General features: G+C 39.4%; 1 protein-coding gene across 25 annotated transcripts in view; it reads right to left on the bottom strand.

Moving 5' to 3' along the window:
- Positions 1-24,653, bottom strand: part of TCF4 (transcription factor 4) — a 360,507-nt gene that overhangs the window by 89,806 nt on the left and 246,048 nt on the right. For 2 of the 25 annotated variants that reach the window (XM_077892254.1, XM_077892227.1), the window contains exon 1: positions 9,206-9,489. The exons of 20 other annotated variants lie outside the window; for them this stretch is intronic. In XM_077892254.1, coding sequence (XP_077748380.1) covers positions 9,206-9,274 — 69 coding nt within the window. In that variant the 5' untranslated portion in view covers positions 9,275-9,489. Of the gene's footprint in view, positions 1-8,976; positions 9,000-9,205; positions 9,490-24,653 lie in introns of those variants that run through there. 3 more of the 25 variants (XM_077892209.1, XM_077892220.1, XM_077892246.1) reach the window with 2 other exon arrangements.

Raw genomic sequence — 24,653 nt, 5'->3', positions numbered from 1 at the left:
TGTGATCATTTTAAATATCACAGCTGTCAGGAGTTGAAAATAACCATTTGAGCATACACATTTCTGCTGCAAATGTAACAAAACGAAAATATGATGAAATTTTATCTTTTACTCCCTCTGAAGCTGAATGTCTAATACAATAGTAGAGTAATAACTTATTGGCTTTAAAATAAAATCAGGCTCCCATTTCTTCGCTGACCTAGCCAACAGATGGCTTAAAAGAATGAAAAGAACATCACGGTTAAGATATACTCCGATGGAGCTAACTGTGGAACATGTTTAATTATGGAAATAGTATTAACTCCGGAAAGACAGAGTTAAATAGTTGATATCAAAATTGAGAGTTCATTTATGTAAACATTTTGCTGTGAAGCCAGGGGGAGATTAAATGGGATCCATGCTACACATTAAGTGTTATTAAAATCTAGGAATTTAAATTATGACACAGGACAAAATCTAAACTGCTATGAATAGTGTTAACTACCAACTTCCAGGAGAGAATGCCATTTTAACCACTTACTTATAAACTCAAACTAACTACTGGATAGGATTAAATAAAGATACTTTTCCCCCTCTCAATCCAAATCTAAGGTCATCATATTTTAAAAAACATAATGACACTCCTCAAGAACCTAAACGATAGCGAAAAAGCAAAAAAAAAAAAAATAGGGCATTATTTATCCTACTGGTTGCAGAAACATTAGATTTCTCTGTGAAATCAACGGTGGATGATGAACACCTAAGAAATTCTAGAATTATGTTAATAAACCATCACTGCTACCTCAGCAACAGGGAGGACCATGGTTCAAATGATTGAAAAATGAAATTGTAAGATTTAGACAAGAAATAAACTAAAGAAACAAGTACAATTTCCAACCAATTTCAAACCGTGGTATACTGGCAATGTTACACAATTTATATTATCGTTTAGAAAATGTACTCAAAAGTCTACCGACCTCCTGGCCAATATACAACCAGAAAATAAAAATCTGAAGTGTTTTCATCCCAGATCTACCTAAATTCTAAATTAGGCGAGTCTACCTCAATTAGCTTGATGCCCCTCTTCTTCCCTTATTTTTTTTTCCCTTACAGATTCAAAGGGTGGAGATGAAAGTTGGCATTATTTGTACCTAAACAACTTCTACTAAAAAGCTCATATCCCCCCACCCCCCATTCTGCTTAGGGATGCTTGGTACAGCAGGTACAGGAGAGCCCTACCATCCCCAATTATTTGCATATTAATTTCAAAGCTACATGAAAAACATTGTAGGCTTTTAATCATATCAACACACAAAAAGGCACTACAAAGTGAAACTACACCTGTTAAACATTTATCCCAACCCCCACATCACACAAAGGAAGCCTAAGAAAACAGCATCCATGCTGCTCCTGTGTGCTGAGCCTCCACTTCTGAATTGTAATAACAGGTGCAGAAATAATAATGTGCTGGGCAATCAACTTTTTCCCTCTGATTTGTCAGTTTAGCTTAATAATGCCATTAGGAATGTAAACATTTCTGCAATTTATATTTAAAAGTCAATAAAATAATGGGGTACAGAATTTATCCTTTTTAATTTTTTAAGTAATACATTTGATTATTTTAATCACGTCAGTACTTAACTGGATGGGGTTTAAATATGCATGTAACATCCATTTAATTTGTTTTATTCGTTAGAAAAGCTATTGAGTAATACAGCATTATTCTCCTTAAAAAAAAAAAAAAAAAAAGCATACATTCTGGGGGAAATGGAGTGTAGCAGACACTTCCACTTTTTGCTTCTCTTCTTGGAGATGGGAATCCAGTGCCTTCCGAATGTCTCTCATTATGAGCGTTTTAAAATGGTAACCAAAGAGGTGAGGCTCCAAGACACACGCACAAGATGGCTCACGGTGAAAACTGGGAGTGTTTCCATACTGTGGATAAACTTTATTGGGGCTACAGTGATGAGACTGTGGTTGGTAAACGCATCAACTATTTTTAAAATGGTGTGAGAGTTTCCCTCAACATAGCAATTCCCACTTGAACAGGATTATTATTGGGGCAGTCATTCGGTACTCTATAATTCTCACCCTTAGGTTTGTGGAGGTGAAAAAGCCAAGTCAAATGTTAGCCTCACTCTTAACATCCCCTATTCATTTTCAGGTCAGCTACAATGGAAGCAGCTGGAACTCGGCTCTCCCCAGTCTGTCCTACCAATTACCTCAACGTGCCCTCTCTCCAGAGGAGTATAATTTGGTCTCCTGGAAAGCACAGCCCTAGGTCCCTGGAGGATGCCAAGGCCTGCATTTTTTCAGTGGAGCCTGAAATTAGACCATCATCCACATTGCTCCCACCCTTGACTTCTGAGGTGTTTTAAACTCTCTCTTTATCCCAACCACGGGGGCGGGGGGGGGGGGAGGAAGGGGGAGTCGCTGCCTTTTAAAACAGTACATTCTCCCAAATAAAATGTTATAGGTGTAGTGTCCCTTTTAAGTCACTTTTGAACAAAGTGCCCTGATTAGCATGTGCAGATTTCTTTAAGAAGGAAGAATTTGAAGAAAGCCCAGTAGAGACTTGACACGACATAGAATTGAAAGGCAAAAGTATCAGAAATGTCAAAGTTTAAATTCCAATCAGAACACGGTATTGTGGCAGAAATACATCTGTTAATAAATAAAGGCTGCAGTCTGGAACCCAGGCCAGACAGGGTTCCTTTAGCGCTGCAAACAGGAAACTCTCCCAAAGTTTAAGGGGAGTGATGCGCAACTCTCAAACCATGTTCCTAAAGTCCCCAACCAGTAAACTCAACTTTAAGAAATATTCTTCAGAAGAATGATTTTATTTTGCTTAATAAAATGCAATCTGAAAATAGATCTGCCTAAGATGATACAACGTGCCAGTTTATTATAGATTCTAAAATGTCAAAAAGCCTCTGACTAGGAAGTTTTCCGAAAATCCCATGCATTAACTTTCTAGCAGATCATTTCGTACTTCAAAATATCATTATTTTACAGAAGTATCTTTCTCAGTTTTGTCACTATTCATCTGTGTTTCCTAGTTTACATAGAACTGCTTTTTTCTTTAGGACTATGATGATTTCCTGAATAGATTCTAAATATTTAAATATTTTATGGACACACAGCTCCAAATCTTTTCTTTTCTTTTTTTTTTTTTAAGCATCAATAGTGTTACCACATATCACTTTACCCTGTGTCACCTTAGAGTCATGTTTGAAGCATGAAGGGCTAACTTAAAACCGATCAAGTATACACACACTTTGGAAGACTGAAATCTAAAATTACCTTTAAATTATATTGATTGTGAAGTATGAGATTTTTTCTGTGACTCTGATAATACTGGAGAAAAATGGGAAAAAATTGTAAAAAAAACCCAAAAACCTAGTAATGTTTTGTGTCAGTTCTGAAATTCTCAATTATAAGACTCACATTTGGGTTTGCTATGTGAAGCAAATATGTCTTTCCTGTATCTTCTTCCTTGAATTTTAGCAACTTTTAAAATTGCCACAATCATGTCTAAGATCTGTATATTTTCACTGGATTCAAAGTTAAGATTAAAAAAAAAAATTAACCTCATGCTGGCAGGTTGCTGACCATGTGCATGGCCTACATGGTGATTCCAAAGGAATGACGCCAAAGCATTTTTTTTCCCCTTAGTGGCATCACTGTGATAGAAGTTTCAGGTAGGCTTGGAAACACTCATACAACATTCATAATAATGAAATATGGCAAAGTCTAAAATATCCAACTGTGATTAAAAAAAACATTAAAAAATTAAGTTATAAGGAAGAAATCACTAATTCTCATGCCCCCAGTGGTACCGTGATTTTAATAAAACAAAACAAAACAAAACAACAAATAGGGAGTGTAATGCAAACCACATTTATAGTGGAGCAGGAAACAAACAACTATTCAGCACAATTTCCTGTAGATCAGTTGGAAAGGTATTTAAAGACTGCACTAGCTATTAGATCTTTTTTCCTGGCCACTTTTCTCCCCAACCCTCCTCCCTCTGTGTTTCAATGTCCTTCCTCCAAATTCTCCTTGAAACAATGCCATCGCCTCTCACTCTAAGGATGCTTATCAATTATCAACACTAAATCTAAAACGTTCAGACCTTCCAGAAATTAGGGATTAAATAAAACTAACCAAATATGTAACCAGTTCATATTTTCTTTCTAAGAAATTAGCCCCAGAGAAATGTTCAAACTGGCATCTGTGAATCTCATGCAGGGATTTTGGAAATTTAATCAGAGGCAGGAGAGCAAGATGTAGCCACAATATCAAGATTAAGCGTCTGGTGAATTTTTACCAGCTTAGTCGTAAAGAACAAAACAACATAATTTTGTTCTAAGCAATCAAGCACAGAAGAAAAAAAAATTTCATTGTTATTTTAAAATGGGGAAATTAAAATGCTTTATATGTCAACAATACCAAAAAGTAAGCTTACTAAAAGAAGTTTTTCCTGTATGTTTTTTTCTTTGATATGTTTTTGTTTTCTTCAATCAGTGGGGAATTGAAAAATTATATTAGTTTGTGACCTAAGCAAATTTTTGCTCTGCAACAGCAGCTAAACAATAATTTTAAGAAATAATGCTTTTATACCAGCTACTTCCATTTATAATCACGGTTCTGAGAATAGTCAGTATGTGAAATAACCTTTTTTAAAATACTAAATGCAATTTGCATGGTTGATAGTTGAAAACACTACTGAAAACTTTTAAAACCCAGGGGCTACCTGCACGAGGCTGGAGTCTACGGAAACGAACTGTGAGGTTTGCAAAGAAAGGGCCATATGTAAATTATACTGGAAGATATTAATACTGGTGTTATTTAAAATTACGCTTTTTATGTTAGCACTTCCTGTGGTACATGGGGGAAAAAAAAGCTAAACAACTCCATATCCTAATTTCTACTTTAAAAAAAAAAATTTAGGTGGCTGCTGAGATTGTCTCTTATTCCTAGGTAAACTTTTTCCTAAGAATGCATTCCCCACTGAAGTGATCCTGATATTAAAACGTTCCTCTTTATTTTTCTCCATCTGAATCAGGAATCATGAAATTATTTTACTTTTTGGCCTCGATATCAGAAATAATCAACATCCATTTTCATCTCTGAACTTCAGGGAGTTGAAAAGCTGCATAATATGACCAACAGTCAGAATATAAACATGGAGAGCTCATTACCATTTACTTTCTGAGATTTGATGACTTGACAAATAACTATTTCAAAACAACTAGTTTGAAACATGGTTTGAAGCTTGTTAGTATAAAGCAAAAAGAGCAATTACAATAATTACAGGTTTCTCTATACGGTTTAACACATGCACATGCTGGCGAGAGATGATGATGTGATCTTAAATTACCATTAGGAGGAAATTTCGCCACTTTTGTTTTCAATTTCATTTGCCATAATTTTATCTTTGTAGAATTGCTTTATTTTTAGGTATGTGGAAATTCGACCAAATAATTACTTATTAAAATTGTTATTCAGTGAATAAGAAGATGGAAGCAGTTATAAAAATCAACATTTCGAGCAGTAACTATACCAAGTGTGGACCAGGTAATGCCTGATACTGCTCCTAGCCTCAATGAGGGACAGACACAGCGGCACAATCTGATGGGAGCTTACACTCCTAACACTTAAAATAAACCGGACTTAATTTTTTTTTTCTGCAAAGAGCCTCTTTCCTCTTAGTGAAGAAGTAATGCTTTCAAATTTTTTATTTAGCTGAAAATGGGGTTCACGTGTTATTTAAACCTCTAACCCACAAAAGAAAAGAAATCACAAAAATCATTTGGTTAAGTTTTGGTATTAAACTCTCACCTGAGGAGGAGCTGGTTTTCAAATATACATTCTGGTTTATATTCAAGATTGATTCTTTGATAGTTCTAGTGTTAGGATATTTGTAGTTTTTAGCATCCTAAAAGTCCACACACTCCAGACCAGCTCCAGGGGCTCACAGAAAAAGAAGAAAACAATTTGTGTGGGATATGGTCATAGAAACACTTTATAACTTCAGATAACAGAAAATTCACATTTTTCTTTGTCCTAAAAGGCCACTGACTCTAATATTTCTCTTGCTAGTGAGTTAGGGGAAAACTGATTTTTACAAACCCTGCAAGTTGCCAGCTCAGAAAAGAAAAAAAAAAAATCATAATCGTTGCAATGCTTAATTGTGCTCTTCCAACAACCTAAAATCAGAGTGTTTTGGAATGATTTTACATTTTTCTTCTTTTGTTTATTCACAGGGAAAAACCTGCTTCCTCTGGCCTCTCTCAGTTCAGAGAGTTCAAACTGAATTTAAACAAGTAATTGACTTGTCACTGGGAAAAAAAAAAAAAAAAAAGAAGGAATTCAGTGCTTGTGTTGTCTTCAGAGGAGAGCTTGTGTAACAAATAGCTGATCACACTTAACTCCAACAATTTAAGTTAAAACACACACTGGTCATATGCACACAGACACACAGAAATGCACAGATACCCAAACCCAAAACAACAAACGAAACTCAAGAAATGTAAAGTCTCTTCGATAGGCATTTCGAACAATTAACTCATGGCATACACAATCTCCACAAGATGTCTGGCACCAAATCAAAAGCCGCTGAATGCAGAATTACAGCCAGTACAATACACACTGTAGAATAAACAAAAATCTGCTTCCCCAGTGTGTGCATGAAGGCATTTTAAAAAATGGTATAGAATTGGCCCCATCCAAAGAACGCGTACAACTGGACTTTGCTGTCTGTTTCATAAAGCTAAAATTTAGAACTGGTAACCATTCCTGGTTTCAAAAGCTTTCTGCTAGGGTTCCAAATGGCTATTTTTTCTAACTATAATGTATGTACAATTTGCTTCTTTCTAGTGTTTGAATCAATAGAGATACACATCACCAGATTTGTTTTTAATAAACGCCTTAAAACAGTTCCTATAAATACATTTCCTGTGACAGAGCGATCTTGATTTTATGAGTACCATCCTCTCAAAAAAAAAAAAAAAATCTAACAACCAAAATATTTGGCAACTGAGAGGGCATATTAGTGATATGATGTCATATTCAGCATTTTCTTATGGTGGAGGCAACTGGCAAGCTGTGGGAATGGAACACATATTTTTAAAAATTCCTTCTGGCTAAAGGGGAGTTAAAAGGTCCAACACTTAAAGTAAAAATTTGTCAGTTCAGACATTTAACACACAAAATTAACAATCAACATCTAAAAAAATCACATCACTGGTAATTCCTAAAGATAAAAACCACAGAAACGTATATTCACTGTAATTCTCTTTCACTGCATAAGGGTCATATAGTTCCTGAATCTATTTTATTGCTCCTGAGGCACTTTTTCCTACTAACTCTGATAGCATCATTCACAAAATTTCCATTACAAGTGCTTTAAAAATTAAAGGTACTGGCTAAATATGTGTGAGAATGTCCAAAAGATAATAGGCAAAAAGTCTTAAGAACTATACGTGAATAACTACCAATTGCAAATTAGGCACTTGTTTAAAAAAAGGAAGTTACATAATCCTAATATTTATGTTTACAAATTTAGCCACTTTACTGGATCAGCTCACAACATAAGCCATTTGTTTTAAAATTATATTTCCCTTAACACACTTAACTGTTCCTCTAATTACACACTATGTTCTCTTTAAAAAAAAAAAAAAAGATAAAAACTGGATACTTTTTATAAACTTTCGACAATTCACTCACACTTTCAAGTAAAGGGGAGATTAAAGTAAATGATACTATTTCAGCAGTGGCCCATTCATAAAAGTGGTTTCTTGAATAAAATCATAAATCTCCCCAAGCCATACTTGCACCCCGAAACCCTGGTGTACATGTGTGCATTCCAGTATATGCTCAGCTAGATATAACCATTATGCATACACCGGGAAGTATATAGACTCCTGCCTACACCACCACATACACATGTTTTAATTCGTTTGCGCCAATTGCTACAGCTGAATTGGGCCTTCGTGAAAGCTCTGATCGGTCCCTTTTGGCCCAACTATCACACCCTGATTAAGATCAATCCAAATGGAAGTTCAAAGTACAGACACAGCAAGCAGTTTGTAAACGGCTGCTTTTCACTGCCCCCCCCATCTTCTTTTTCTATTTTAAAATAATAAATGTCTCTCCCTCCACCCCCCCACCAACAAATCTTCCAGAGAGAGCCCCACATACCGATCTGAAAATACTGAAATCCTTTTCCTTCAGAGGACCCAGCCGAAGGGGGGGAAAAAAAAAATAAACCTCCAGATGGCAAGTATAAACCTTCTGCTGGGGTTATGCACAAAATACCAGACACATTTTTTTTTTTTTTAAATAAAGCGTTTCTGTCGAAGGGGGAAAATTCAGCAAAGAAGCCACACAACACAAATAAGTTACAACAATATTGTTATATGCATGAGTGGGTCCCTGGTTTTCTGATTTTTTTGGGGGGGAGGTGGGGTGGGGTGGGAAGGGGGAGTTGTTTTACTTTCCCTTTTTGGTTAAAAAAAATAATGATAACAAACTTCTATCATCTCCTTCTTCATTAGACGTCTCACTCCTCTGTCTTGGCTCTTTTTTTTTAATTTTAATTTTTATTTTTTAACCTTTCAGATGCTCTCCAGTTCACTTTAGCTTCCAACTCAGACTAGATATAAAAAAAAAAAAACAAAAAAAAAAAAACAAAAAAAAAACCCAGCAACAACAACAAAACAAAACCTCAGTCCAGGGAGAAAGTTACCCCCTCTTTTTCCTCCCAGCCTAAGTTGGAGAGGAGGGTTGGGAGGGAGAGAGTGGGGGGGGGGGGGTCTCAATTCTGCTCATGTCTGCTTTTCCTTTGCAAAAAAAAAAAGAAAGAAAGAAAGAAAAAAAAAACAGTCACTTGCAAGGAAGGCACAAGAATTCCCCAAAAGTCGTTTTGCCCCCTGTCTCCCCTGCCTCCCCCCCTCCCACCCCTGCAGCTCTGCACCTTCCTTGCAACTTCACCTGGCTGCAAACTTTGGCTCTGGGATGCAGCCCTGGAAGCTCTGGAAGCCACCTCTGTTTCTGCTCCGGGGGTGGAGGGGGTAAGGGGTGCGCGGGGGTGGGGGGACAATTGCAAAAGAAGAAGGGCAGCAGGGCGGCGGCGGCCCGGCCCGGCCGGAGCGCGCACGCGGCCCCGGGATGCTCGGCCCGCGGGCGCCCGGCCCCGGCCCCGCCGCCCGCGCCCGCTTACCGCTTTCCCATTATAGTAGTACATCAAAGAGTTGCCGCCCATGCCCGGGATTGTGTATGCGCAGTACATGTCGCCGAGCTCTCTCCTCCGGACCGCGCTAACAACTTTTATTTCAAACTCGCTGTCCCTTTTTTTCACAACAATTCCTTCAGTTGCATTTTCCCATCTGGCCGGGCCAAGCGTGGTGAATATGCAAAGCAGGAAGAGACCATTCCCGGCGGGCGGGGGGGGCCGCGGCGCTGCTGTCAGACGCTCGGGCGCGCGGCGGGCCCGGAGGGCGGCCCGGAGGCGGCGGCGGCGGCGGCGGCGGCGGCGGCGGCGGGGGCGGGGGCGCGGCGGGGGCGCGGCGGGGGCGCGGCGGGCCCGGAGGGCGGCCTGGAGGCGGCGGCGGGGCTCGGGCCGGGGCGCGGCGGCGCCGCTCAACTTCTCCGGGAAGGACGACGCCGCTGCCACGGGCTTCGGCCGCCTCCACTCCCCCTGCTCTTCTTTGCTCTCGCTCCGCTTTTCTTTTCTTTTTTCTTTCTTTTTCTTTTCTTTTCCTTTCCTTTTCTTTCTTCCTTCTTTCCTTCCCTTCCTTCTTTCTTCCTTTCCTTCCTTCCTTCTCTCCTTTCCTTCCTTTTCTTCCTTCCTTCCCTCTTTCCTTCCTTCCTTCTTTCCTTCTCTCCTTCCCTTCCTCCCTTCTTTCCTTCCCTCTTTCCTTCCCTTCCCTCTTTCCTTCCTTCCTTCCTTCCCTTCCTCCCTTCTTTCCTTCCCTTCCCTCTTTCTTCCCTTCCTTCCTCCTTTTCTTCCTTCTTTCCCTCTTTCTTTTCTTCCCTCTCTCTCTCTCTCTCTCTTTCTCTCTCTCTCTCCCCCCTTTTTTTTTGTCCTAGGCACCCCTTTTCTTCTCTAAAAATTTCCACTCAACTGCCTTAGGGTAAAAGTGGAACAGGGTCCATTATTGAGCAGAATACAAATGCAGTTAATTGACTCCCCCTCTCTCTCTCTCTCCCTCTCTTTCTTTTTTGTTTTAATTTGATTAAAAAGCGAGTGGCAGGAAGGGAATCGTATGATGCACATCTAATAACTCTGCCATCTGTCTCTGCTGCTGGCTAGCTCCCAGCATTGTACGCAGCTGCCTGAGAACTCGACTCGGGGAAAGGGGAGGGAAAGGGGAGAGAGGGGAGGAAAAAGAAGAAGAAGAAAAAAAAAAAAAAAAAAAACCCAAACCGACCCACCGCGTCTCCGACCTCGCTCGGGAGGAGAGAGGGGGCAGTGTTTTCTGGCTGCTTGGTCAACAACCTACAAAGCGGGGTCGCGGGGCTGAAACAGAGTCACGGCGCGGCCCCGACCCCGGGCACCCCACCCCGGGGCCTGCACCCCACCCCCGACCCCGCGCACCCCCGACCTCGGGGTCTGCACCCCCCATCCCGGGGCCTGCACCCCCCGGACCCCGGGCACCCCACCCCGGGGCCTGCACCCCCCCACGACCCCGGGCACCCCATCACGGGGCCTGCACCTCCCACCCCGGGGCCTGCACCTCCCATCCCGGGGCCTGCACCTCCCATCCCGGGGCCTGCACTCCCCCCACCCCGGGGCCTGCACCCCCCATCCCGGGGCCTGCACCCCCCGACCCCGGGACCTGCACCCCCCACCCCGGGGCCTGCATCCCCCCATCCCGGGGCCTGCATCCCCCGACCCCGGGACCTGCACCCCCCACCCCGGGGCCTGCACCCCATCCCGGGGCCTGCATCCCCCATCCCGGGGCCTGCACCCCCGGACCCCGGGCACCCCACCCCGGGGCCTGCACACCCCCACGACCCCGGGCACCCCATCCCGGGGCCCGCCCACCCCCGACCTCGGAGCCTGTACCCCCCACCCCGGGGCCCGCCCCCCCCCCCTCTGACCCCGGGCACCCCATTCCGGGGCCCGCGCACTCCCGACCTCGGGGCCTGCACCCCCATCCCGGGGCTCGCCCCCCCACCCCACGGCCGCCTTCTCCGCCTGCAGCCGCTGCTGTCGGGTGGCTCGGGCTCACCCAGCACCCACCCACCCACCCACCACCCTCCTAACGCTATTTGTTTGCGGGGCTCCGCAGCCGGACTTTTCTGATACATCCGAACCTCCGAACGACTTACAGCTGTTCAGTCCCTAAAAAGAGGCACCTCTGACACCCCATTTTTCAGAATTCTGCATCCTCCGAGTAGCCCCATTTCTGCATGAATATTTTCACAAACGTTCCACGTCTGTACGCTTCTGGCTAAACTTTAAGCGATTGAAGGAGGCGGAAAAATCTTCCTCCACCTTTTTAGGGATCACAATTGAACAATAGCATCTTTCTAAATCACGACGTTTCTAACAAGCAAGGCTATATATTTATTTGTTTTCTTTTTAAATAGCATATCATCCAACAAAAAAAAAAAAAAGAGGGGGGGGGAGGAACCAAAAAAAAAAAAAAAAAAGGAAAGGAAAGAAAGAAAGGGGAGGAGGAGGGGGAGGGGGGAGAGGAGACGGGCGGACTTGAGCTTGCCAAATTCAGAGCATCCCAGGAAAGGAGGGCCTCTGGGAATTGATCCCAAATGAAACTAAATCATTTGCATATGCCGAAGCAAATGCCACCCGAGCATACATCTATTCTCAAGAATCAACTTTAATAATTCAAAGCACCTATTTCCTTACAATTCAACATGGTAACAAAAACACATACAGTATTCATAAACAAGGAGGGCCCGCGCTGTCCCTTCTGAAAGAGGAAAGGCTTGGCTTCATGGTGGAAAGTTTCTCCCACACTCTAAAATAAACACACACACACACACACACACACACACACACCCCGCACATACACACATATAGTGAAGGCCCAGAGGTTTGTCTAACTCACTTGCTCTGCATTTATTCCGAGGGTCCCCAGAGGTTTGTGTAAACAGTACTTGAATTATAATCACACATTTCATTCAAATTTCATGCTTTGAGGATTTTTTCCTCATTAGAACAGTTAGTTGTCAATCTGACAGGATCACATTTGTAACCTTTAAACCACCCTCAGTGTTTCATACATAAGGCCAGGGTCCTCACCTACTAAAGGGAAATATGTAAAAACCAGGACTTAAAGAAAAAAGAGAGAGGCTGCAATCTAAAGAGAGAGAAGTTGAGGGTTTTATTGCGGTTGCTCCTTTGTTGTTTCTTAAGGAAACCCCTTATCCAGAAGGCTGTTTGGAGAGCCTGTCTAACTTTATCATCCTAGATGGACCTCTAGGAAGATTTTCGAACCATTTTGATAAAGAACCATTCTGCTTCATCTACAATTAAGTGCCTTATCTTATATATTTTGCAGACATACAAGTGCCTTTCTTTTAATCATGTAAGTATAGATACAATTCTCATTAATGAGCTACAATTATTATTTTAAATATTGACGCTCTCATTGCTTTTAAATGTATTGTTAACGCGTGCGTGAATAAATATTTTTAATCTGATAAGGTGAAAGAGATTTCTAAACTCTGACAAATCAGCACATGGGACTCAAAAAAATTAAAACGGTACTAGAACGTATAAGCTCCTGGGCTTCATTAACTAATGAAAAAGAGCCTGAAATTCCAAAAGTACAAATTCGCAATGATTAATAAAGATACCCTCCTCTGAAAGGTGATCTACGCATTATAACCACTGAGACACGGAACGTATCATCATCCACCGGGGTTCAGGTTTGGGTTTGCTGACCTTGGAGTACATTTCAATCACGGAACTCAAGTCAGTGGCTTGTCAACTGAGACATTTCTGCGAATTCAGACTTTGAAGTTTCCTTTGTGACAGAAATATCACCCATGATAAATTTTTAGTGTGATGCGTGGGGAGATAGCACAGAAGTAGAAGAACAACCGAAGCTATATGCATGAATCCATGTGTTTCATAATAATTTTAAAAGAAGTCTTAATTACAGCAGCCAATTTTCAAGGGCCCCCAACCTGGTCTGTTTGTTTCACCAGTGAATAATTGGGCAAGTTACCTAATAGGCAAAGAGTCCCTTGTTAGCACCAAAATGATAGGGAATGGAAGTTAGCCACACAACACAGGAAGCCACCGCTCTGTCCGTGGTGGTCAGCTGAACACCCCAGGGAGACACGAAGGGGTGGGCAGCGTGGTCAGGTGTACTCTCAGCCGCTCTCAGGAAAGACAAATCTTAAAAATCTTACAAAATCAGTAAGACCATCGCGTAGAAGGACAGACTGCTGAAGTATGTCCGCATCATTCTTAACTTCTTCTGTAATTCGAAGTTCTTTTGTCATTTTCCAAAAAGTCCTTGACAGGTACATTTGAGGTGAGGGAAAACTGGGGACACATACCTACAGCTGTCATGAGAAATCTGGGGGCTCTCTGACCTGATATCCCCAATGCATGTATCACCTACAAGGTGGACATTTACAAAAAAAAAAAAAAAAACCCACAAACCTCAATGAATGAATGCATGAATGAAAGAGTGAATGGCCACATTAAAGAACAAGTCGATAATCAAATTCTACACAACCTGAGCGAAGAGCCTTGGATTTTTGTATTCATTCAATCATCTCACAACTATTCAACAGCGATTTTCGACTTTGTTTTGAGCCCCACTGGGGAACTTGCAGAGGATCCAGAGACACGTACCAACACTCTTCCTAATCTCAGACACCTGACCACACGGCCGAGGGGATGGGACCTGTGCCCTTGAATAAAATGGGAAAATATGACCAATGACTAATGTGAAGTAGGGACAATCATACAAATATTAAACAGAAAACAAAATTATCACACAGTAAGGAACTAAACTATTCCCTCCCAATCCCAGATCTCATTAAAGTAAGTTCTACTCCTTTTTTTTTCTGAATAATGACTGTATTATGCAATTACTGAAAAGTCCAAATAAATAATAAACACACCACACATGCACACGCAACATCACTACCCTGTACATCGTCCAGAACAAGGCAAGTGCCAGTAAATGAGCTGAATGAATGGAGGAATGAATGATGGTCACATGAAGGGGGCGAGTCATCTTCCCCCCCCCCCATATAACTTGGTGGTACCGAAACAGCTCCAGGTTTCTATTGAAGTCACTGAACACCTATGGTTTTTTCATACAACTCTTGCTTACTTCTATAATGTTGTTGTTCCTTTATGCCCAGCATAGCTGAATTTAGCTAAACATCATACCCCAAGGAAAATCATCTATAGGATTATATGACATAAAGGGAACAAGCACACCTATAAATGAAATTACCACCTTAAGTAAATATCTATCCCGTCAAAAATTTTGATAATAAAACAGTTAGCTAATCCATGCATAGTGATATACAATTTAAAGAACACACAATTGCCTACACTAAATCTTCATAATCAGTACTCTGTGCCAGGTATTGTCATTCCTACTTTAAAGATAGAGAGTTAAGGTGCAAAGGACCTTCGATGAAATTTCATGGACCACAAAGCTACCAAGAAAGTGGGATCAGGATGTGGACCGACAACATAAAATCCCAAGGGCTTAAATGTGAGGGTCAGACATAGGTGTCTGAGAATAACAACCTGGCTCCTTGATGGCAGTGTGAGGGTAGCCAAATCACATCTCAGGTCTGAGTTTTAGTGCCCTCATTTTCACACAAGCACTTCTTCTGAGGCCTAAGCGAGAGGACACCTAGCTCAGCACATCAGCGACATGTTAGAAATGAGAGTGTTTTTCCTCGTCCCTTCCCTGCTACTTCCTCCAGGCAAGAGTGCCTTAGCAAAAACGGTGGCAAAATGATCTCCAACCAAAACAGACTTAGGTAACACAAGTCTACTAAAGTGGAAAAAAAGATTTAAAAATACAGAGCCATGCTAAACTCTTCACTGTTAAGCAACGATATCAAATTACACAGCTTTTTGGAGTCCTCACCGCTCCTGACATGAGAAGCACGTATGTACCGTTAAATACTTGAAGATATATTTCTATTGATGCGTTAGTATCGAAATCTGTTCTCATATTTAAACATAAATGAACGGCAACATTTGCCAAGTCAGGGAATGGAGGTTATCTAAGCTACTCTTATTCACTGAAAAAGGAGGTATTACTGAGTTTAATTTACCCAGATGTTAAGCAATTGGATTTTTCTGCTCTCCAGTAGGAGTCGCTATAAACAAGAAATTTAATTCATAAAGTAAATTCATGGTGGCGTTTAGTTAGCAAATGCATATACAAGGATTGTTCATTTTAATACATTTTCATAAATGATGATAGCTTATACCTAAGGAAGGTTGATGTTTAAGATCCACCTTAAACTGCAATGACAAAAATCCTTAGTAGGTATGAGTACAACTTTCATAGAAGACTTAATTATCCAAAGGAGGATGCGGACACACAGCCACACATATGGAGTTGAAAAGAATTTTTCCTGATATCCGTGACTTGACACAGCCTTGCAATCTTGTAGTAAATACCAACAAACTTCCTGTATGCACATGCCTATATACTTCTCTGTATTGGGGTTGTTCGAAGGTAAAATAACTATGTTTTCTTAGTAAGCAAGTAAGCTTTTTACTTAAAAAAAAAAAAAAAAATTTCCTCAACTGGAATCCTAATTACCTTAAACTATTTCCAAAATACACATTCATCTGGGGGAAATACTTCTCTCAGATAAATATACTTGTCAGATGAATATAAAAATATTTATCTGAAGTAAATCCATATGACATGAAGAACAGAGATGAAGCACAAACCAGCTCTATCTTCTCAGCGCCATAAACTTATTCTCATGGCACCATTTAGATATTATCAGGTACAACAGTTTTAAGTATTTGTACAGTTCAAACATAGACAAGTTTAGTTTGGATGATACTTTTATCACAGAAAAGTATCAAATTATCAGCTGAGAGTGTGAAATCTAATTTCTATTTGTGACTTTATCAGTGACTTTGTATTGTTATCTTGAATTGGATACTTAATATGGCTTGGGTTCATATGCAGACATCCAAATGGTTTATCACATGATCAAATATTTATTTTCTCCCTGGCTGGTCAGATAGCTTGTAGTCTATTGATTATAATGTAATTCACATTGATTACGAAGGTAAGCAAAGCGGGTTATTTATTTACTTATTTTTTTAACCAGACTTTCTACCTTTCTGTGGCAGTATTTCCCTTCAGAAGAAAGAGGGAGATTTTCTTATTTTGCTTTATATGGTGTCATAAAAGCTCACGCAGACATAACATTTTGTTCTGGTGACATACAGTAGCATGCAAAATAAATGCAAAACCAAATCTTGTATCCAGTTGGATCTGCTTAGACTTGTTTTCCCATTTCTCCACATATTTTCCTGTTTCTGTGGTAAAGAATACAATGAGTATGTCATTACCCACATGGACATCACATCTATGAAAATCAGCAAAGCCGAAGAGTAGAAGATGGTATTAGCCTGCAGACTGGGGAAGATGTATGTAATGGCATGTGTGATATGGTGAAGTGAAATAGCACAAGTTACAAGCCTAGCATATAGATCTTTGTGTTTAATTACAATGGAAACTGCATGCTTGACTCTCAACTGAAGCTCACCTCTTCCTTCCTCAATTTCATGCAAAGACCCATAATTGCAATAGTCATAAATCCATTCTACCAAATCTCTGAAATATTAAATTAGAAAAAAAGACAGGACAAGTGATACTTCTGACGACTAAAGGAGATGTTTTAGTGAAGGGAAAAAAATTTCATTATGCTCCTTATTTTTCTCCAAGACATCAATCTCTTTCCCCTGGGATAACTGGAATGTTCTTTGAAAAAAAAAAATTTTTTTTCCTTTACCCTAACCCACTGTAATCCATAGCCAGTCTCCAAGTTTGATACAAAAACAAACCATTTCTATTTTGGTGCAATGAGGAAGCATCGCCCTGGACAATATAAAAACAGAGACGGAGGAAGTTGACTCAGATTGCTGCACTTCCCAGATGAAGGGACCTAGCAGGCTTACCACAATCACCTGAATCAGATGAAATAAGACGCAACTGTTTTTTCCGTCAAATTGATGCACGTGTAAAAATGAATTCCCAAAAAGTTAAAGGGGGAAATCCTGGGTATGTTTGTTTGTCTGGATGAAGGATTCCATTTGAGAAACTTTTGACAAAATGGACTGATGAAACAGATTGGAATCTGGGCACAGGATGTACACAATTTTTGAAAATTTGTGAATAAATACTGAGCTTCCCAGTGCATTGCTCAATGATCAGAGGGAAATGTGATATCACAATGAAAACCATTTTCATTCTAAATAGAATAATTGTCTAGGGTCTGTCAACCCTCTTTGGGGTGGAAATTCTAACAATTTCCTGAGGTCCTAACTGTTGATTACATTTAATTGTTTGACATCGTCCAACAAGTAGAACAACGAATTGCTGGGCAGAGAACAAACAATTTTCAAATACTTTAATGGCTACCCCTGATAAACACTCGAAATAAAAAAAAGAGTAGGTAAAGAGAATGAAGAAAAAAAATAAGTTTTAAAATGGAAGTGAATAACCATGCAAGAATTAGCATCCTATGCATATCCATTACTGAAATGCCTATTTGAAATGCCTGTTTTATGAAGGTTCTGCCCAAAATATCGTTTTGTGTAACTGGAAACCAGCCACTTTAGGCAAAAATTAAGGGTATTTCAAGGAGAAAGGAGGAGCAGATTTAAGTTTCTTCAAGGTCAATCCATAGCCTAAAGCTTAAGTCCATTTCCTGACCTAAATGTTGTGTTCTTTAACTCAAAATGACCTTGAATTTTAGCTACTTAGTTTTAAAGAATAAATGACCTCTTCGTTCTGTTAATCGTAAGCACTTAGACATCCACCCCACACGTAAACACAGAGATGACCATGAAGAGACAAATGAGACAAGTTTTGTATCCTCATCCATTAAAAGAGAAGAGCTTGTAGCAAATCTCATGAGCTAGCCAAAAGACATTTTCAAAGAAGTTTTAAAAGGGATAAGATCCAACTAAACACAATTTTGGGCTTCTACTAAATAAAATGGAAATAAATTCATAAGCTCTACTTGATACCAGCAGCATTAAAATTAGAATTGTTTGGCAAAAGTTGGATATTGACAAATTTTGGCTTCTAATATAGGCCAACAGAATCAGGAATAGACGAGGACTTCCCCAAAGTCATATGGCCGTAATGGTCTTATTTCCACTCATTCACGGTTGAGTAAAAACTGATTTAAAAGGATGTCTTTATAATCATAACTAGAATTATTGTTAACAGTGCTAACTTGCCAAATCACGGTGCCTACAAACCAGAGGAATGAACGTTGCCTCTATTTGCGTCCCAAAATGTCTGTCAGCGTTTTGTCTTTTTTGAACACGATCATCAAATGCGTTCTGAACCTAAAACAATTTAAATCCTGCTTAATGAGTCAAAATTCCAAACAGGTCAACTCTCCCATCCTTATCTCGAGTTAGAGCTTTCCTTTACTGCAGAATGTGACATGCTCTCTAACATCTGTTCAGAGCCTGCAAGCCACGTTCTGCATGTGGCTTGAGCACCTACCTACTTAGTGTCATCGTATGAGAAATGCGTTGTGTGCAAGGGGTAGGTACAGAAAACACAATAAACATGAGTTCTTCAAACCATACCCATTTTGCACGTGGGCTGTGTCCTCCCAACTTGCTAAAGCAGTGTTGATCTTTGATCATTTTCTCATACTTCTTGTAATAAAAATAGGTACACTTAAAATAAAATTATTGTGGGGGCACCTGGGTGGTTCAGTTGGTTGGGAGGCCGGCTCTTGGTTTTGGCTCAGGTCATGACCTCAGGGTCCTGGGATCCAGCCCTGCACTGGGCTCTGCTGCTCAGTGGGGAGTCTGCTGCTCTCCCTCTGCCCCTCCCTCTACTCGTGCGTGTGAAGATGTGCACGTGTCCTCCCTCAAATAAATAAAGCTTTAAAAAATAAATTAAAATAAAATTATTGTGTGCATAAGGCTTTTTCAGAGTTAAGCATTTCTGTATTGAGTCACTATTAGTACAAGTATTAGACTAGTGACTGTATTTCATAAGTAATTGTTAAACATGGAAAAGTAAAAAAGAAATTAAATCATCTTTTTTTTTTACTGACTTTCAAAAGAGCTAGTTTCTGATTCTCCAACCAAGTACGGGAGGGAGGAGACCTCCATCCCCATCACCTGTTCCCTTGTACTCATTAGAGAAAGCAGTTTAATGTGGAGGCCAGAAACCATGATGCTGAGTTGAGTTCTGGCTTAATTTCTATCCAGCTCTCTAAGCCTGAGCGAGTTCTGGCTTTATCTAAATCTCAGTTTCTTTATAAATAAATATGTTTCAAATAAATAACTGTTAAATTGTGATCATGACAGGGCTTTTTTTTTCCCCCCAAGTTTGAAATTCTGAGATTTATGGTTTTATTATAATGAGGTATCTCTGGACAATCAATCTCTGAAAATACGAAAACAACCAAAAATTGTTTCTGCAGTTAAACAAGCCAAAGCTCAACTGTCGGGGAAAGATGCACAGAAGCTGCTAGACAGAAGCTCACTTTCATATCTGTGGCCTCTGTCTTAATATGCCGGATCTGCAACTCTCAGCAAGAGAAATGACATCAAGCTCTGCAGTCACTTCCAGATAAGGATCATTCTAGATCCTCTGGATTCTCCAGCAAAGTTTAATGCCATAAATTGCTGCTAAATAAATCATGCACCTACTTTATTGCTCCCAAATACTATAAATTTATAAAGAGTAGAGATCAAGATTTAACTTTCTCTGCCCCACCCTCTGACCACGTAATATGCACGTAACAAGAGCTTAATCCCATTTTATTCATTGAGTGAATGGGGAACAAAAAGAGATTTATTTCCTTCCATTCCCCAACGACAGAAATCATCAAGTCCAAAATTGTCAGAAAAACACATTATGGTCAGCCCCTAAGTTCAATTTCAGAATAAGTCAAGCCTTCATAAAATGGAAAAAATGAGCACACGATTAGATGAACATTTTCAAATAGAGCTACACCCACTTTATATTGATAAAACACAGACATAATACAGAGTTATGATAAATTGTTCTCCTGAGTTTTTAAATTTTCTAATGGTTATTTTTTATTTCATGAGCCTGGCCTTTCCCTTACCTGGTTCATAAGTGGCTGCAGATTAGGGATGGACCACATTTTATTTGCTGGGTTGGCAGAGAGCATATTCATTTACACATACACTTCACAGAAGGGGGCTTGGAGGATCTAATTTATCTTCCTTTCTTCTGTATAGAGCGGCTATTTTCTCAATGGAATAATTAATAGTGCCAACAATATGCCAAAGATATAAAAATGGATACATGCAAGCATTGTCACTTTTGAGAGGTGATACTGTTGTGCTACTTAGTATGTGCGATGCAGACTCCTGTTTGTTTTATGTATTCTTTAATTTTTCTTGGTAAGTCCACCCTACTTATTGAATCTATATTCTGCTCTAAAAATTCAATTTTATAAATATTTTCTTAAAGGGACGACAGATTCTCCTACGGCTAGACACTATTTCCTGATGACGTGGAGGAAAACAAAACAAAGAAGCAGGTGCTTTCATGTCATTTCCACATATTTAACTTGTTTTCTTTTGTCTTTTCCAACACGTTCCATGTAACTTGACTTTAGGCACTACAGAAACAAACAAAAAAAACTTTCAAGAAAAAAAAAAAAGAGGTCACTTTGTCTCACTGCTAACAAAAATATGCCAATGAAAAGAAACTCACCGACAGTTATGGCAAATCTTGTGGTTGGTTCTATCTGTCTATTATACATTATATCGTTATCATGGGCTGTGGAATTACATCCCTTGTTGGACTCTGAAGAGTCACAGTCCATGTGTGTATTAGTCCACAAGTGGATCACAATGGTGTTGGGACCCTAGGAAACAGTGTAAAGTGAACTTTTGCTTAGGGAATATACTCAGTGATAGTGTAGCAGCCTTGTATGGTGACAGATGGTAGCTATACTTGTGGTGAGCACAGCACAACATAAAAAGATGTTGAATCCCTGTGTTGTACACCTGAAACTAATGTAACAATGTGTGTCAACTAGGCTAAAAAAAAATTTTTTTTTTTAAATGAACTCCTGTTTCAACAACTACTCCCAGCCTTGTAAATCCTCCCAATGGGAGGAACTCTGGTCCACTGCTGGGCACCTTCCGGGGATACTGGCACTTAGTAGATGTGCAATAAATATTTGCTGATTTTTTTTTTTTTTTGATACTTAAGCCTTTACGCTGACTCAGTACCAACTGGGGTAGAGTCGATATATGATCATCAGTCACTTCCCACAACTTCTGCCTGAACTCGGTGTTCCTTAACCATTGGGGAGTGATAGACCCTCTTTGACAAATGATAGAAATTATACTCTCTGTCTCCAGTTACCTCTATGATTCACATTTTTGATGACTGAAATTTTGTTGACTAGAATTCTATGAGAAAGGCAGTAGCATTTTGTAAAGACTGGTTTGAAATATACTTGAGATCTGAATAAGCCTATCATTTTTTATGAGATAGAAGTAAGGCATCAGGTGTACCTAAAGTTTACCATAGGTAAACTTTATATATACAAACAATTAATACAGTTTCCATATTCTTAACTAAGAAGAAATTTAGTCTGAACACATATACTAACATAAGTTATCATTCTTGTCGTTTGTACCATCTTATAAAAAGTTTCTTAACTTATTGATACCATCATAGACACCTGGTAGCAATGCAATAGTTAAAGATCTGTCTGGGTTTCCTTTAAAATTCAATTTTCAGATGTTTGTAAGGAAATAGCCAGATTCTTAGATTTGCTATGCAGAGTTGTCTGTAGAGATGCAAATTTCATTTCTCTCTATATATTCTTTTCTTTCTAAAAAATTTTTTTAAAACTGCTAAGTCATTTTGAATCATACACTGCATGAAAATAGACTGTCTTAATACTGGAGATGGTTCATCTTTATTGTCTAGGGTCCTCCCCCTCCCCCCAATACGCAAAAATAAAACAATCTCTCAGCTCACCTCCACATCTCCATATACCTTAACTTTTTTTTTTGAATGAAGTACAGGTGCTTCATTTTAAATGTGGTTCCATTCCATTTAAAACCAAAAATCCTGGTAAGTGACTACAATGCTTAACATGTTGGCATTCACGGCGCTTGCACCGTGTAGACAAATTTGGGCCAGGCCACCCCTACTGTGTAATACATTTAATCTGGGCTCTGTAATCTCAACTGTGATTATCCTCTTTGTTGTTTTCAAGGCTGCAAGTTCCCAGCAAAGTTGGAAGGCCGACTGAGCTTTATTTTCCAGCGAATATTGTTTTTGCTCTGTTGCTGAGTTGGAAGCACAGCTGTGCAAAGTAGTTTCAAGGAACCAAGGGATGGTCACAGAATAACCAGCTCACAACTTCGCCCTGAGTTCACAAACTGTGGGCTACGTAATAATTATATGAGCAAGTCCACTGCCACCACCACTTGCATGACTTTTAGGCTAAATCTGTGTCAAGTAGTATTGATTTATGTTCATCTCAGGGGTATGTTTTTCCCCTGATTTTGTCCAACTTACAGAGCAATGGACAGGAATGGGACCTAATTTCATTTTCCATACAGTAACTAGCATGTTATTTGTGCTTTATGACTGGAACGGAAATAGTAGGAACAGAACCTAAACTGCTAGTTTAAGTAGAACCATAATGTTATCCTTAAAAAAAAAAAACAAAAAAAAACAAACTTTATTTGGTAAAAGCATCATTCATAACAGTAAAACCAACAAAACACCCTAAACCATACTCTATATACTTCAAAATACCGCAAAATAATTTTCATTAATAACAAGTTTAAGTCTTATATTCATAATTAACTCTTCAAGGTTAAATTACTATTTAGGTACCTTTTGATGCATTATCATAGGAGAAAAGGATCTACCAACATTTCTAAACAAGATCTCCAATTACACAGTTCCAAGATAAACAAAATGGACTTTAAAGTATTAAAAACTATGGGCCACAATACCAGCTTGGAAAAGAAAGTCCTTTCAGAAGAAAAGGAAATAGTATAACCTTTGAGCTCTTCTAAACAAGTTTTCAATGGAAGGAGATAGTGACTTTACCTTTCTAGAAGTGAGAGCAGATACTTCAAAATAGTAATTCAAATAATAACTGATACTAGTAATTCGAGTTTTACAGTGGAATAATAAATTATGACCGGACTAACTTTGGACTAAAATTATTAATTATTCAAAATAACTCACACTTCCTATTCTAGAAAATATCTTCTTAATCTTGACCTAGAGAAAAGTCACTATCTAGTAATATCTTTCTTCAGTGGCTAAGAGGCACTCAATTTCCATTGTCAAAGATACCCATTTAAGTGGGTAATATCCAAACATATACTGATGCGTTATTCAGATCTTACTTTTCAAGTGGAGGGGCAAGAGAAACTGGTACTGTATTTGAAATTTAATTACAAAAATCAATTCTCAGGAATTAAAGAGAATGCTCCAGAAGCAGGCTGAGGACCAGATTTGGCCACTGAATGCTGTGTGAAGAAGCTCTTGCTGAAACACAAGAACAGAATAAGCACATCCGAGCTGAGAGTGTGCCGGTCACAATCCTGGGACTTACACCCAGGGAAACCTGTCCTTAATTTATCCCGCCGTGTGTAGATTTGGCAAGGATCTCCAAACATCATTTACATACCATATGCCCTGAATTACCTAGGCACAATGGCTGTGGACAAATATGATGTTTCGGGTGTGACTGTTTGCTTCCTTTTTTAAGTTCTGCAGCTTTCACTTAATTTTTCCCATTGCCACATAATTTAATGCAATATTACGTGTTGCAAAAGAATGTTTTGCTAAATCAATAAATAGTTCACTGTGCCTTGTGATTAAAAGAAGACAACTCTGAGGTGGGTGAGCAGGAGGTATTATTTCTCCCATGTAAGAACCAAATAGGGAAATCAGCTCTTTATGCTTTGGACTCATTTTAACCTTTGTCTCCTTAATGAGCACATAAATGCCAAGGCATTCCGCAACAAAATAGAAATCAGATATTCTGGCTCCTAGGGAACATACAAAATTGGTCAGTAGCTTTTCATGTTTAAAAGGGATTCCTGAAAATAGACTCTATCTAAATTTGTTCCTCTAAGTAATAAAAGGCATTGTAATTGTCCTGTGCCTTGGTTTCCCCTCTTCCCTCAATAATGGTATTAATACAAACTCAGTATTATTTGTCCAAATCTCAAGCTAAATTTAAGGTCAGACTGAAAAAATGTGTACCTAAACCAAAAAGATCAATAACCTAAAAAAGGCTTGGAACAGAATTACGTACATATTTTTTGTTGTGTACTATAAATTTGACTGTATAAACTTCCAATTAAAAATGACATTCACACCATCATTTTTGATAGAATTTTGCACAGTAGGAATACTCATTAATGCAGGGTAATACAGTGTGATAAGCAG

Source organism: Canis aureus, chromosome 1 (genome assembly GCF_053574225.1).
Source record: "Canis aureus isolate CA01 chromosome 1, VMU_Caureus_v.1.0, whole genome shotgun sequence".
Classification (NCBI taxonomy): Eukaryota; Metazoa; Chordata; class Mammalia; order Carnivora; family Canidae; genus Canis; species Canis aureus.
Note: the sequence above shows the minus strand (reverse complement) of the source record. Positions and strands in the feature narration are given on the sequence as shown.